The 16315-nt window shown below is 40.1% G+C and overlaps 2 protein-coding genes across 7 annotated transcripts in view; both read left to right on the top strand.

Moving 5' to 3' along the window:
- Positions 1-15050, top strand: part of MCU (mitochondrial calcium uniporter) — an 88420-nt gene extending 73370 nt beyond the window's left edge. For 4 of the 5 annotated variants that reach the window (XM_062611584.1, XM_062611586.1, XM_062611587.1 and 1 more), the window contains exons 2-8: positions 815-884; positions 4718-4888; positions 5301-5405; positions 8753-8913; positions 9392-9595; positions 11825-11941; positions 13206-15050. In XM_062611584.1, coding sequence (XP_062467568.1) covers positions 815-884; positions 4718-4888; positions 5301-5405; positions 8753-8913; positions 9392-9595; positions 11825-11941; positions 13206-13337 — 960 coding nt within the window. In that variant the 3' untranslated portion in view covers positions 13338-15050. Of the gene's footprint in view, positions 1-814; positions 885-4717; positions 4889-5300; positions 5406-8752; positions 8914-9391; positions 9596-11824; positions 11942-13201 lie in introns of all 5 variants that reach the window. The other variant, XM_062611589.1, reaches the window with a different exon arrangement.
- Positions 15051-15232: 182 nt separating this feature from the next.
- Positions 15233-16315, top strand: part of OIT3 (oncoprotein induced transcript 3) — a 30919-nt gene continuing 29836 nt past the window's right edge. The window contains exon 1 of one of the 2 annotated variants that reach the window (XM_062611576.1): positions 15233-15359. The gene's annotated coding sequence lies outside the window, so the exon portion shown is untranslated. Of the gene's footprint in view, positions 15368-16315 lie in introns of both variants that reach the window. The other variant, XM_062611575.1, reaches the window with a different exon arrangement.

Below are 16315 nucleotides of genomic sequence, written 5' to 3'. Positions count from 1 at the left end.
GGAATGCCCATATTGGACAACAACTGTTGAAAACCTGAGTGGCAGTCACCAAAATGCATACTACCATAGAGAGATGACAGCTGGTGTTGCGCTTTACTTTTGTTTAAAATTGGTCCCTCTTGTGCTAGGATTGTAACTTCACTGTTGGGGGAGGATTGCAGTGTATCTCAGTATCACAAATTTTTGTTTTCATCTTGAACAATTTGTTCTTCTATGAACAGGCGTGTTTACTACTTGTAGCTTGTAGAGTCTGGCTTTCTGTAAGGACAAAAAAAATACGCTTCAGCACTGAAACCAGCCTTAAAAGAAAGAACCTAAGAGAATCCGGAACTAACATCCCTACCTCTCCCCCACTGTTAGGCTAAAACTTTTTTTTTTTTAACCTTTTAACAACTGATGCTTTTATGACTTCTGTTTTCCATATCTGCGTAGTAATACAAACTGATTTCTTAAACTGATTAACTGAATGTGGCTTTAAAAATGCTTTTTACATTAAGGGAGGAAAAAAAGGAAAATCACAGTTGTTCCGTTATAGATTCTCACTCAAAACTATGTGCGTTGAGAGTGAGGTGTGTGGAGGTGAACTTGGCTGAAGGGGGAAACCCTACCGGGTGACAGATGGTGAAAGAAGAGGCTGTTCTTGACAGGTGCTCCTGGTTTACGGTTACCCCTGCGGCGGATGGGAGGAAATGCCCAACGCAGGCACTGGGGCAGGTGATGGAGGGAGGGGGGACAGGAGGTGGCACTGGAGTGTGATTCCGCCAGACGAGCGGTACTGAACATTTGTCCTTTTTGCTGTGCTTTTATTTTCTAGGAGCATCAGAGGCTTTCTCCTTGGCAGAGTGTGAGAGTGGTCTATTGCAGTACAGTAGTGCCCTCTGATGGTGAGTATTGACACGGAGAAACTCTTTGCGCACTTTAGCCTTTGCTAACTTAAATGGTATTCCTGACCTCTTTTTTGCTTGAGCCTTTTTTGGCTTGGAGGTAATCCAGTTTTGAACTAAGGAAGTGAGAACAAAGTCAAGAAGAATTAAAGAAATTGACAACCTTTCCAAGAACTGACAAATCTGGATATGTTTCATGAAGAAAGATGTAGTTGCAAGTAACTGTCCAAATATATTTCGCTACATGTTTTCCTGATGTGGCTGTGAGGTCTGCGTGATGTTTACCTTCCAGGCTGCTGTCTGCCCTGTTAACTTCATTTGTGTAATGAAAGTGCAGTTCATACCAGCTACTTGCCCAAACAGTTGAAAGCACTCTTTGCTGCAGTAAGTTGTGAAGCCGTGGCAATTATGTTCCTTTATTTAAATTCTGGGACAGCTCAGACATTAAGCTTTTTTTGATAAAGGTTTTCATAACATATAGCAAAAGAATGCACTGGTGGAACTTTAAAAATGTCAGTATATCTGATGCAAAGAGAAAACAAGCAGCTTTGAGATCACTGCCTGCTTAACATCTGCATGCTGTGTGCAAAGGCGAGAGCACTTATGCTGACTGACACAATCGGTTAGTGAATCCTGTCCCCATTAAGGCTTGTTAATAAAGTCTGAAAGCTAATAAATTAAAGGGTTTGATCACAACTGCTTACCCTGCCAGGATAGTGTGTGCAAACACAGAATATGTGACTGCTGTGGAGCACTCAAACACCTGAACGCTTAAATAGGTAGAAGTGTAGAGGACACATGTAGGGTTGAGAGGATAATTTGTGTAGCTAGTTGCCTGATTTGATGTTACCTCTTTTCACATTGTGCTTGAATACTTGATATTTCTTCCAATAACTTTCACTTTACCAGTAGTAAATATTCAACACTGACTTCTTTGGCTTCAAAGGTTTTTTATTGTCCTTTGTTTTGGCCTAGTTTATTGCTTAAGTTATTCATATGTAAGAACAGAAATCTTTAAAAAATACTAATAACCTATGACTGGTGCACATATGGTTGAGTCAAACCTTTGTGGTGCTTGGATGACATTCATACCTTAAAGGAACCTCACACTTAATGTAGTGTATAAAGCTTTGGAAATCCTCCATGGTCTTATTTAGCAGTATCCCTGGCCAGGTTGTATGTCTGTAAGTGTAAGTGAAATACACTTGTATACAAATGACTTCTTTTTCTTGTCCTATGAATTTAAATACTAGCTTAAAATGTAATCAGCGAAGATGAGCTAAAATGTTAGCTCTATAATCAGTGACATGCCAAAACGCTTTGTCCACTTAGTAACCTGTAGTTGCCCTCATGCAGGCAATCCACAGGGCTATTGGAGCAGATGAGAGTGAGGCAGAAGGCCATATCACAGTGTCTTTTTTAATAGCTTGTAATGGGGGTTGCTGTTGCTGGCTGTTAATTCGTGTTATTGACATGTCCTTCAGATTTTCTCTTTGCCTCTGAGCTTTTTCCTCTCTAATGTAGGAAAAATCTGACCAGATATTACTTGTGCGGCAGGTGATGAGAAGATCAAACTGGAATTATGGACTTTCCCTACTGGTGAATTAGGCTAGAAAATGACTTCTATAAGCTTTTTATAAGGAAAACCTGAACCAGCTGTAATTCCAGACTTACTGAGCATGTCTTCCAAAGAGAAGTAATTTGGTCTGTAACATTTCACCGAAGCTGGAAATCCTAGAGAAGGGTTTTGTATGTGCTACCAATGCTGGTGGTACTTGGTGCAGTTTGACCTATTGCATTGGTCTCTGTGATCTCAATCTGATCTGTGGAGGGTTAGAATGTGGCAGGGCTGGTGCTCATAAGCCTTTGCTCTAAAGCTGGCACACCTGCAGCTGTGCTTTTTGGGGATACACAAAAATGTTCAATATTTAGGTGGTTACTTTAAGCTTCTAAACATGTTGATCATTCCTTCTGAGATTGCTATCACAAATGTTGCTAATCTTAATCTATTTCTTAAGTCTTTTGCTCAAATATTTGAGTGAAAAAATTAAAAAATCTGATAGCTGGTGTCATAACAGCTGCTGATAAGGAGCTTGAAAGTAGGTCTAACTGTCCAAATAAATTGGCAGCTTGTTTGACTTTTTTAGTAAATATCTGACTGTTGTCTCTGAATTTTAAGCTGCTAAAATCCTGTCAAGTCCAAGTCTTGAGAATAATCATTTATACGCTCACAAATACTGGGGTCTCTCAGGATGTTTCAGTCATCTGAGATGTCTATACTTGGTTACTTCCACCTGGTCTTTAACAATGACATGAAGACCTCTTTGTCAGCACAGGATAGCAATCCCCTGGAAGAAGGGGAAAAGCCTTTGTAGGCTTGATTCAATTCAACAAGTTATATGACAGTAAATTCAAAAGTTTGAGTGAACTGTTCTGGCTTTGTAAAAGTGTACTTGGTGCATCATTCCTCAACATACATGAGCTTCTCTTTTCAGAAAGGCATGTCTTCCCAAGACTTGTTCTAATACACGAATGATCCTGTGATAAAAAGTTCATAATCTGGCAGCAAATCACTGAATGGGCAGGTATAAAGGCTGTTGGTGGCAGAACTTTCTGAACAATTTCATACTGAAAAATAGTTCCCTTTGGTTGTTAAAATGACATTATTTGCTTCTATTTCTACTTGTGTTGACTTCTTTGCCAACTAATTTTGTTGTGAGCTCCTTAAATTTACTTGGCATTTCAATACATGAGTTAGATGAGTAGACTGTGGTCATGTAGCTGGCCAAAGCTACCGCAGGTGGGAATAATAAGCCAGATGCATAGTCCTTCAGACATGACAAATGGTTTGTACAATAAAGACCTTGCATTATTACATGAAAAAAATACATAACAATCCAAAGTCAATTCTTTTTAGGTGTGCTGCTATATCTTAGCAGCTGCTGCATTTGGGGAAAATCTTGACTGTGACTCAGTAGAGAGCTTAGGGAATATAAACTTTTTTTCTTTTCTATGTATAAATATCCCGGAGCACACATAATGGGCTGCTTTTCTGTCAAAATAATAGCTAGCTTATAGTTCATAGAGGTCACTACCATAAGTTGTAGAAGGGTCCACTGAAATCCTGAAGAATGCTCTTGAAAGAGCTCCTGGCAGCACTAAAGAAATGGAAAATGTTGCTTTATCTACACCTAAGAAGCAATGTCTGTCTTCTGAAGTACAGTGTATTGATCCCATGAATTTTAGATGAAATGACCTTGAAGCTTAAACTCAGAGTGCTGTTCTTAGAACCTCATATTCCTGACTGCTCTCTTAAATATTTGTTGTCTCAGGACAAAGGGGAGGAAACCAGAACTAAACAAGAATAAAAAGGTTTGAAGTAGATCCTTCCTTGATGTTTCCTAATATATGCAGTCTGCCTTTGTGTTCTGGGCTATAAATTCTGATAAATCACACAATGTTTTGTCTTCCACAGTCCAAAATACTTTGATTGTCAAAAACTAACCAAAACATAGTGTGCTGCTGTGTTATGGCTTTTAGATATCATGTTGCCTTTAGTATAAACATGGTTGTGCTTAAAGCAAGTATCTCTTACTTTTCCACAAAGCACAGGATGCTTGGCAAATATTGTTAATAGGAGCGAAAGCCTCTGACATCCCTCAGTTTTTCTTCGATGGACGCATCTCTTGATAAAAGATAACTAACAAATTTAGTCTAGTTTATGTTCAGCCCATAACTGTGTTTGCCTCTTTCTCTGTGAGACAAACATATACCTGTTACAAGAAGACATGTTAATTTTTAGTGATAAACTTTTATTTTTGTCTTCTCTGCAGAAGTGACGGTGGTTTACCAAAATGGGTTACCTGTGATTTCTGTGAATCTTCCATCCAGGCGTGAACGTTGCCAATTCACGCTTAAACCCATCTCGGACTCTGTTGGTGTGTTCTTACAACAGCTGCAAGCAGAGGACCGAGGAATTGATCGGGTTGCAATCTACTCAGCAGGTACTGTTGTTTACAAACTAATTGATTTATTTGCTTGCCAGCTATTTTCATCTAGCCTTTTGCTTTTTAAGTAGAAGTTTGCTATGCTGTGAGTTCTTCGACATTCCTGTGAAAGCAGAAGGTAGAAATGCCATCTCTGGAGGGGATACATTACTCAAAGTGTGCGGGATGAAGGGAACTGCTTTTTGTAAGATGATCCCAAATACCATGTATGTAGAAAAGCAGCTGCATGCATAGCTCAGTATTTGCCATGTAAGGTCTCCCAGTATATATATCTGTCTTAAAGAGTACTGTTTGTGGGGAAAATGAAGAAGTCCAACAGTTGGATTTGGGATAGCATTACAACTTGGTCACAGCTTGTTTAGGTACTGTGTTTCTATTGCTTAATGAGTCATCTGTGCTTGCTTTACAGATGGCACACGTGTCGCTTCCTCCACAGGCATAGATTTGCTTCTGCTGGATGATTTCAAACTGATCATTAATGATGTCACATACCATGTTAGACCGCCAAAGAGAGGTAAACCAGCCTGGTTCTGGTGAACATCAGAAATTTCAGTATTCAGTTCCCTGTTTAACTGCAGCATGCTTTATTAACTTGTTTAAGAACATGAAATTTTATTTCTAAAAGGAACTTGCAGTTTCTAATCCTGCCCTTGGAGTCTAATTTACTGATACACAAGTAATAGGAATAGTCAGTAATGAAAAGTAAATATTAATTCTGTTCAAAACCAGTACCTGTTAGAGGAGTAAATGAAGAAATATAATTTATTTTAATTTCTAAATTTTTCTGAATGTTCTCTAGTTACTGAAAAGTAATTTAATTTAACTCATTCTGAAGGGGTATAATACAAAATAGGAATTAGATTGAAACTTACGTTATGTGATTTGGAAGAATAATTTTTTCCCTCATCTGACAGTTAACCCTTGTTTCCTGTTAAGTGTGGTACTTTGAATATTGCCAATAAACCTCAAAACCATGTTAACTTAGAAACAGTGAAATGAATGAGACCATGCTCTTACAAGGTTACATTACTAACAAGTTCTTTACTGTAAGGTTACATTGCTAAGAAGTTCTTTACTGTTCTTTGCTGGTGAGGCCCTGGAATGGGTTGCCCAGGGAAGTTGTGAATGCTCTCTTCCTGGCGGTGTTCAGGGCCAGGTTGGACAGAGCCTTGGGTGACATGGTTTAGTGTGAGGTGTTCCTGCCCATGGCAGGGGGGTTGGAACTAGAGGATCTTAAGGTCCTTTCCAACCCTAATTCTGTGATTCTACTAAGAATCAAATAGGAAGGGAAACAAATCTATTTTGAATCAATAAGAAAATCCTTTTAAAAAATGAGCTTTGGACGCTTGTGTAATTTTCAAGATGTGAAAACTGGCAAGAAACTTTTGAGATGCTCCAGAGTTACTGTCAGAGGCAGGAACTTGGTGTTCTCATCTGCTGTCTATTCTTTCCCATAGGCAACTTTATGGGCTTCATAAAGCACCAGGTTCTTGCATGTCTATGCTTGCCTCTGAGGACTTAAACAAAAGAACTGGTTTTGGAAATGTTGTTCATCTTGTTGCTTGGCTCACAGATATTAGTGGATCTTTGTCTACCTTATTGTTCTGTTGTTGCAGGCAATAATGTGAAGTTTGCAAGCAGTATTTTTTCTAGAAACCCTGTTTAGCCCTGTAGACAGCAAACAAAATTAGGAAGGATTTATAACTTGACTTGCATGTCCAGTCAAGGTGAGATGGTATGGAAATACATACCTCTCTTTATCTGGTGGTTTTTCTCAGTGTTTGGGCTTTCCTCTCGTGAAGCAGTGGATTACAAATAAAATACTCCTAAAGCAAAAGCTGTGAGGGAACTGTTAATATTCCGTTTGTCATCTTGACAAGTGTGAATAAGGCAACTTGTTAAAGCAAGGTAATCTATCAAATATCAGGAGACTGACCATATCTTTTGGGTCTGAGACTACCCTGACTGAGTGACCTCCAGAAATATCTGCTGATACATGCCATCTTCCTCTGCAGATGTAGTTAAGTTTCCAAGGACCTTTTTGCAAGGAAAATAATAAAAATAGATTCTAGCATTTTATAACACAATATGAAAATGCGGAGTAAAAAGAAATTTGACTTGGGAAGCTGTATGCAGCCTTTTATGTGCAGTGTGTGGGAAAGCCTGGAATTGGGAGCACAGCCTTGGGTGAGATGCGGTTTCTCCCTTATGTTTGGGTTACACTAACTTCCACTAGAGAGAGGTTTTTTTCCAGACTTCTTAAAAGCCTCTGAACAGAAACTCTAAGACTGGATATTTAAATCACTAGATATCACACACACAAACAAGTTACCCTCTGCTCACTGCTCTGTCATCAGTGTACTGTTTTCACAGGCTTAGAAGGCATTATAAGCTAGAGAAGTGGATTGAGGATTTTAACAAAGTATCTCTTTTAACTGTTAGCCCCTGGAAGCGGGTGGTGATATCAAGCCTTACTGGTCTAGTCTAATTTTTAATACAACTAAATGAAAATGCGAACATGGTGTCTATTTCTGCACTGGAGAAATTGGTGTCCTGAGGTAAGGCAGTTCATACATCCCACTTACCTGCTGTTTGAGAGAGCAAAATCTGTGTCACTGAGTTGGTATGGTTTTTGGTTAGCTTGCTTGCATGATATACCCATTGTGTGCTGGTAGGTGAGCTATGGGATCACCTAGGTTACATGAAATTGCCACCTAAGATTCATTTGCCAAGGAGTTTTCTATACTTAGTTTGTACTAAAATGAATGTGCCCATAAATAGGCTCTGAGATTAGTTCTGTTAAACTTTTCAGCTATTGCTTTTCCATTTATATAAAATCACCCTGTGTATTTTGAAATAGAAATGAGAAGCACTTTAATGCTAAATACTCAATACTTTTTGATGGTCACTTTGGTAGAAACGTGGTTTTTTTTTTCTTCATAGGGGAACAGGAGCCCCCTTTAGCTGGGAGAGGGGTATAGTGTGCTTTGTGTGCTCTTGGCACAGGCAGCTAAGTCACTTCTTTCTTTCCCTTGAGCTGCTAGTGTTAAAACCTAAGCTCTTCATAGCTTTTTATATCTTGGTAAAATAATATTTTGAGAACATAACCTAAGGTATAAGCCCAGAGAGGCTACAGAAATTATTTATATTTGACTAATGTAAGTACTTTTGCTTGAATTTGAAACCTTTTTTTTTTTTTTTCCCATATGGAGTGTGTAATAAAATACCACTAGTCGCAACTCTCTTAAAAATTTATTTGCTTTAGGAATCTTTTTTGCATTGAAATGGGGGGATGAAGGCAGTTTCAATTAGTGACTCTGTTGCTGTCACTGTTTAAATATGGTGAGGGAGAATTTAATTGCCCTGTAGGCAGCACAGGATGGGGGTGCCCACAGAGTGTTGGGAAACAATTCCTGGCATTGGTGTGCAACATAATTATCATAAGGCTACATGTGCTGGGCCACTAACCTAGGATGTTGGGTTGCCCTTATCAGTAACTGTGGTTGCTGATGGTCTGTAGTCTGAGTTCTGGCTGTTTCTTGACAGCTGGTGTGATGGATCATACTAGTTTAGTTGTTTGTATGTCTTTAAGTCTTGTATATAAATATGGGATCAGAAGTGGCTGTTGATATCTGAGAAGCTTAATAGTATCTCTTGTCCTTACTCTTACCAAATTTTAGGATGATCCAATAATAAAGCCTGTTCTTCTGAAGAAATGTCTTAGAGTGCTGGGGTTCTTCCTAAGGCCCCCCCTTTTGTTGAAAAGATAGCTTCATATATTTCCTGTGCAGACTAATAGCAGTTTCTCAAGAGTATGTGAGAAGTTCTGTGCATATAAAGCAGTCTCTTTTTTTTTCCTAGAGCTCTTAAGCCATGAAAATGCAACGACACTGAATGATGTCAAGACACTGGTTCAGCAGTTGTATACCGCCTTGTGCATTGAGGAGCATCAGCTGAACAAAGAGAAGGAGCTCATAGGGAGACTAGAGGAATTGAAGGAGCAAATAGCACCGCTAGAAAAAGTGAGAAGTTTCTCATTGTATTTTACTTATCCTCCAAATGCAACCTCAATTTATTTCAAGATTTTAATTCATTCCCTGGTATGCTTCAAATAGTTCCAAGATCACTGATGCAGAAGATGCATCAAGTATCTACCAAACCATGTCTGTTTCTGGTTTCTGTGGAAGTATCTTTTTTCCTGGATTTATATAAATGGAAATGAGCTTGGTGTTAAATAAAGACTGAGGCTAATGCAACAGAACATCTCTGAACACAGAGAAATAAACACCTTTGTGAGGCATCCGGAGCATGTTCAGAGGAAAATACAGATGATGGCAAGACACTAAAGGAAAAATCTAGATTTGTCTGCATAATCTAGATTGAAATCATATATTTCAAACCACCTAATATAAATATAAGGTGCTGTTTTTACATTATCTCTGAATGATATTAACATAATTATTTTTGAGAATGCAAGGTGTGTGCTTCTGTCTTCTGCAGGTAAAGATGGAGCTCAGCAGGAAAGCAGAGAAGAGGACAACCTTGGTGTTGTGGGGAGGCCTGGCCTACATGGCCACTCAGTTTGGCATTCTGGCACGCCTCACCTGGTGGGAGTATTCTTGGGACATTATGGAACCAGTCACCTATTTCATCACCTATGGTAGTGCCATGGCAATGTATGCTTATTTCGTAATGACTCGCCAGGTAGGACTTGCTGTGCTGACATTGACGCTTCAGTAGAAGACTTTGTTTGAGCTCTACTCCCTAGAAAAAACAGCAAAATTGTGCCTTTTAAAAGTAGCTTTGCCCTTTCCTTATCCTCTTTGAACCTAGATGCTACTTGATTTAATTTGTGCTGTCCAGGATGATGGTGTATGATTGTGTGGTTTTCTGGTAGTGGTCATTGCTGTTCTCTGGCTGTCTTGCCTTATGTGCTTATGTATGTTTGCTGGTTGACTGCTTTAGCTATAACAGGTTCATCTTCTGACACACAATGGTTTCTGCGTGCACACACATGCAACCTCACATGTTGACTTGCACTGCAGTCTTTCAGTCAAGTGAAGCTTGGACTAGAAGCTTCCAGTCCAAGTGAAGTGCTGTGATTTATCAGCCCAAATGAACTGTGTGTGTATAAGGAACCTTCTGGGCTTTAAGGAAGTCCACCTTTTTCACATGAGTCCCTGGCCTTTTTAAAGAGGCTGAAGTTCAGGGATGTTGTTGGAAATGCCTTTGTGTAGGTATTTCATGCATCTGGCTTCAGAACCAGGCGAAGGATCCTTCCCTCCATCCTTATAGTTGTGATAGACTGTGGATCTTCTAGTACATGGTTTGTCTCACCACTCAACACTTAAACTTCATAACCTCTTTGAAATGATAAGGGATGGAGAGCTTGGAGAGTCCCTACTGTCACAAGACCATCAGAACAAATGCTGCAGGGTTCTGTCAGCTGTGTTGTTTTCAAGGGCTGAGAACACATGGGCCTCTCTAAGCACTGCTGCAATTGTCAGAGTTCAGTTTGAACTTCTGCCATTTTTGAACCTGGATTTGATTGTCATCTGGAATCAATTAGTACATCTTCTGCCAGACCTTAAGATCTCAGTATTTCATGAATGGCATGACTCTGAATGCAGTTTTTGTCCACCTGACAGCCTTGATCATTGAATGCGTAACCAATACAGAGGCTGTGTAATGTTGCAGTGCAAGGGAGAATTAACTTCAGCAGCAGGCCTGTGCTTTGCAGGGCTTATATGGGAATTTATGTGAACAGCTCTGCTGCTCCAAGTTATCTGAACACTTTAAAAAGCTGTGACTTTTTGCAGCAGAGTATCCTTGGCAAAAGCTGTGTTACTGCGGTTTTGTTCTCACTTGCATAGCTTGGTTGAAAGATGAACTCATGAGCAGCTATTGTTTCTTTAATTAGCTATTGCATGTTTATGACCTTAAGAAAAAGAAAGTAAAAGCCATCTTACAAAGGCTTTCTGCTGGTATTTATAGCTTCTTCCCCCTCCCCCCCCCTTTTTCCCTACAAACTTGTCAGTATTGGAACCCTCAAATGTGTTAGTTTTTGTTTTTTCTGCATGGGAGGATTCACACCTTTAGGACAGCAGGAAGGTGATGGTAACTCACTGCTGGCATGTGATATACTAGCAGAAAAGCAAACACCTGACTGTACTGGGTCTGGCTGGGATGGAGTTAGTGTTCTCTTCATAACAGCTGGTATGGTGCTGTGTTTTGGATTTGTGACCAAAACAGTCTTGGTAACACACCAGTGGTTTTGCTGTTGCTGAACCGTGCTTGCACAGCATCAAAACCCTTCTCTGTTGTTCCACCCTCCCCACCACCACCACTTCACCCCCAGGAATAGGCTGGGGGTGGGCGAGGCATTGCAAGGAGATACAGCTGGGACAACTGACCAAAGAGAGTCCCATGCCCTGTAACATCATGTTCAGCAATAAACTGGGGAAGAGGGGTGGGAGGGAGCATGGGTATGGACAGATTTCTCCAAAGTAGCTGTTGCTTGGAGACTGGCTGGGCATTGGTCTACTGGTGAGAGATAGGGAGTGATTGTGTTTGCATCACTGTGATCTGTGTGGGGTTATTTGTTTTGGTTTAGGCTTTTTGTTTATTTGTTTGGCTTTTCTTTCTTATAAATAAGAAGTGAATTGTCTTTATGTTGACTCTTAAGTTTTTCTTGTTTGTTGCCCTTTCAATTCTCTTCCACCATCCGGCTGTGGAGAACTGAGTGACTGGATGGGAGCTTAGTTACTTGCTGGGGTCACCCCCACCACACTGGGTGAGCTTAGGCAATGCTTTCTGGTCATGTGCTTTCACCAGTCTTCCTCTCAAAGCACACCTGATAGATACTGTACTAATGTTATCCTGTTGCATCCTGTTATGGCTTTATTTGTATCTTCTCTCCTTTCTTCTTTTTAGGAATATGTTTATCCAGAAGCCAGAGACAGACAGTACTTATTATTTTTCCATAAAGGAGCCAAAAAGACACGATTTGATTTAGAGAAATACAATCAACTCAAGGATGCAATTGCTCAGGTAACAAGAATTTTTCCAGAAATAAGACAAAGAAATTGCTGTTTGCTGGTTCTTAACTGCTATTAATAGGTGTACCTCAAACAAGAGTGGATATATCTTAAGTTTTCAGCACATTTTCTTGTTACAGCCCCAGTGCAATCACTGAATTGGCTTTGATATGCCCATGAATAGACCTACTGGAAGTGTATATGAACATGAAACAGTTGCCTCTATCTGTAAGGGCCTTTTAGAAATTGCTGGCAAATCTTGAGTTGCTTCAGGCATTTCATGCCTCAGAGGAGCCTAATTCAAGATTTCCTTTCTTCTCAGCTCCTACACACCAGATGGATTTAGTGAGGAATGAAGACTTGCATCCATTCAGTTCATGTCTTCCTGACATGGAGCACTTCAGTGCCCTGGTTGCAGTCCTGGAAAATAATGTTCAAAAAATTCAACTGTATTGTTAGAGGCAATGGGGACAGATTTCTCATAATCTGGAGGCAAACACTCTTGGTAACGTGTTCACACTGTGGGATCTGTTCCACAAAGGAGTTGGGTAGAGATCTTTCCTCATGTTTGAGAGTCTTTCTGCAGAAAGATTACATGAGTAGGAAAAGCAGGGCTACCACATTCTTATTCACTGCCCCATATCATTCCGAGGCTCTGGAAATGACAGGGTAGGATATCCAGGGCAAGATGTGTTCCTCCCCTGCTTTGGAGACGGAGCTGTGCCAGGAGGAGAGGGAGGTCAGGGTAAGGCTCTCTTGGTTTAATGAGAAAACCCAGAAAGACCTCTGAGTTTTCTCATTTCTCATGCTGTGTTGAATATGGATACCCTTGGGTGGCTATATTTTTGTGGAGCTTTTCTTGTAGAATCAGCCATTCCCCTTAATCTAGTCAGGTTGGAGTTTTTTGGTGGGTTGGGTTGGGTTGGTTTTAGTGTTAATATTTTTGTTAAAAAAGTAATAAAAATTATCTTAAACATATTTTTATAAAAAAAAAAAGGTTCCAGTGAGCTTATGGGGATCAAGTATGCCCTACCATATTCCTTTTAAGTGGTTGCATGTAGACAAGTTTAGAGAAGCACAAAATAAATGTCTTTAAGTGCTGAGAACAGTTTTCCTAAATATGAGCCTGTGACTTTGTTTTACTTCTTGAATGCTTCCTTCCTGGGCAAGAAAAACAAGGAAATAAAGAAAAGCTTTCCATTCTGTAAAGGGGAACTGGACTGGTGAAGGTGTATTGGGAGCTTGTTCTTTATAATGTGTCTTTTACTTTTAGGCAGAATTGGACCTTAAGAGGCTTCGAGACCCACTGCAGGTTCACCTGCCCATCCAGCAAATTGATGAAAAGGACTGAGCAGCAAAGAAGCTCTGAACCCCGGCAACAAAAACCTGTTCATAGCTCGCCTTTTTAATTAACGTATTGCAGGTGGAAGCTAGGAGGTGGTGTGGGGGTGGAGGGTTTTTACCTTTAATCAAGACAAAGGACTGTATGGGGGGAAATATCTTATATCTGAAGATGGGACATGGTGGAATGTTAGTTCTGAAACGGGCTTGGCAAATAGCCTCATTTAAAATCTGTCTGAATGGCAAATGTGCAAATACAGGATTGGGGGGGTTCATGGAAAGAATGTAATGCTGGGGTGTAGGGGTGTCTTCTTCCAGCTTTGCAGGGTCTGCCACTTGATAAGACACCAGCAGCCTGCTTAGCTTTTTAAATTTTCCTTTACCTGATTCAGATCTCTTTCTCTCTCTCAAAACAAAATAAGGAGGGAAAAAAAACGAACCCAAGCTACCTGGAGCTATGGCTGGTGATCAGAACTTGCACTCCGCCACCATTAACACGCACACTTCTGATCAGACCTGGTCTCTTTTTATAAAGTTACTACAAGACTGCTTTCTACTGGAAAACCGTGAGCTTTCCCTTTCCCAGCCTACCCCATGTGCTCCACTGACTTCCTCCTTTGTTTATTTGTAGCACATATTGGTTATAGCCAAGTGAGAGAAGGAATGAGTTTTCTTCTGGACTATTTGATAATTGGTATTTTGGATTATTCCATAATAACTATTTAAACTTTGTGTCCCAATGCCCTTGAGCTCCTAGCAATCAGTGGCAGCATTGCATGAGAGGTTTTTTATATTCAGTCTTAAAGGGAGGGAGATTCCCCTCTTCCTACCCCAGATCTAATAGCCACCTGGACTATGAAATTATGAAGGTTTAAAGGATTATGAAACTGTTGCAGAATCATGACTCCTGCTTTTAAATGGACAGATTTTGAACATGGAATAATTAAACTTGATATTTGACTGTTTGTGTAGTGGGATAAAAGGTCTCATATATGGACAAAGCATTTTCTGTACCCAGAGTCTTTTTGAAAGCCTGGGGTTCTTACAGTGCAAGACACAGAATGACTCCAGTTCTCTAGCACTTTCCCCTAATTAAGTAGCTTTAAATGAACTTCGTGTTCACAGGTCAGAATTTCTTAGGATTGGCTAATGACATCTCTTTTTCTTAGCTAAAAGAAATAGAGGAAGGAAAGTCAGCCCATTGCCCTCTCTTCTAGCCAAGGCTGGCTGATTTCTAAGTAGATAAAACATCTCTCTATTCAAAGCATGTCAGTCTATTTTAGCATCCTGCTGATAAATACTGTGGAGACAGGATGAAGGTGGGAGAAGGGCACTAAGCTTGGTATACACAATGGCTGGCTGCTTTTTTGATGTTTCACTGCTGCTCCTCACTGTGTCATGGAAAGAGGCTTCTGTTTTTTTGGAGAACTATGTTTAAAAAAAAAAAAAGGAAATAAGAAAACAAATAGGTATTAACTAGTTGCCAGGTGCCTTGCAGATGTGGAAACACAGCTGGGATTGCTGCCTCTTCTCAATGGCATGTTGGACTGAATGGGTGCATGTTTCTTTTTTTTTTTTCCCTTCCTTTTTTCCCTCTGTCTTTCAATTTACATTGTGTGATTATTTTTTAATCTGTTTTATCCTGTTTGTGTGATGAGTTTTAAAGGGAAAAAAATGAACAGAATCCTGTAGCTGAATTCTTGGTGTGTGTTTGGGATGAGGGAGGGAGCATGGAGAAAAGTCCTTCTTTACAAAAAAATCAAACAACAAAACAAACAAAACCTGAACACGTGTAAAATCCTGTATCATTTATGAAATATGTATAAAAGAGCAATGTACTTCTGGAACAATAAATAACTATTCAATTTTTGAATCAGTGCTCTTGAATAATGTTATTTTCCCCAGCTAAGAATATTCTATGTGTGGCAGCTGTCTCCTGAGTTTCCTCCATTTCTTTTTGTTTAGGTTGTTTCTTCTTGACATGACTTGAGGCGGTGGTGATGCAGATAATAGCTTTCATGAAGAAGCTTGGATGGAGATCTTGCTGCCATGCCTAGCTGCGTAACACAGGGATCTCAGGAACAGTTGAGGTGGTGAGGTGGAGATACTGGGTCCAACAAAGATCTGCCTTTGTTTGCCCTGTATAGTAGCTCCATGTGAAGGCTGACAAAACCTGGAGATGTTTGGCAGGTTGCAGGATAATATATATGGGTATGTAGTGCCCAGCAACCTGAAAGGTGCCAAATGATGTCAATGCATTTCCTTATTGCATTCAAGTGCTATATCACAGGAAAACTGGCATTTCTAAGCTTCTGTTACTGTCTTTCTGGACCCTTGAATGGCTGTAGTCGGATTTGTCACAGTGATATATTGGGGGTTCATTAACTTTGGGAATCGGCAAACTGTACTTTCTACTAACTTGATGGGATGGTAGAATGATATGTTTGGTGCCAGGTTTCCATCATGTCCATTGACTGTTTAGCAAAAAGTAAAATCCATGATTTTATTTTTTAAAAATTGGTTTTTAAAACAGCCAACTCTTTTTTTGCTTTTTAAAGTTGGAGGAGAGGGGCTGGAAGCTGCTAGTTATTGTGACCTACCTTTAATCACTGTTGAATTTTAGTTCAGCAATGCTGACAAACTCTCTTTTTCCAAGCAGTCCTTAACCTGATGCTGTGTACAGATGAGCTGCTGCCCTCCCTAGACAAATTGCTTGGATCAGTTGCATAAGAGCTCATCTGTTTTGGCATCCAGAAGTGAAAGACTTTGACATCTAGCACCACAATCCCTATTTTGAAAAGGCTGTGGCAAAGTTGTTCCTGCACGTGCTTTAATGTTGGTCTAGAGACTGTTTGAGAAAAGGAGTTAAGTAAGAGTCTGTAGTTGTACCCTGAAATATGGGCTGTCCAGTGGATCTTGTTTGTACCCCTGGAAGATTGCTGTCTCGCTCCTCTGTGCACCACCTGGGCATGTGGCCTCTGCTAGGGATGGATGACATGCCATAAACCTCAATCTTAGATCTCAGTGCTTCTCTGCTTTTGTTGCC

Source organism: Pezoporus occidentalis, unplaced genomic scaffold (assembly GCF_034315485.1).
Source record: "Pezoporus occidentalis ecotype Australia unplaced genomic scaffold, CSIRO_AGI_Poc_V1 ctg155, whole genome shotgun sequence".
Taxonomy (NCBI): Eukaryota; Metazoa; Chordata; class Aves; order Psittaciformes; family Psittacidae; genus Pezoporus; species Pezoporus occidentalis.
The sequence above is the reverse complement of the archived record's forward strand: the minus strand, read 5'-3'. Positions and strand labels throughout refer to the sequence as shown.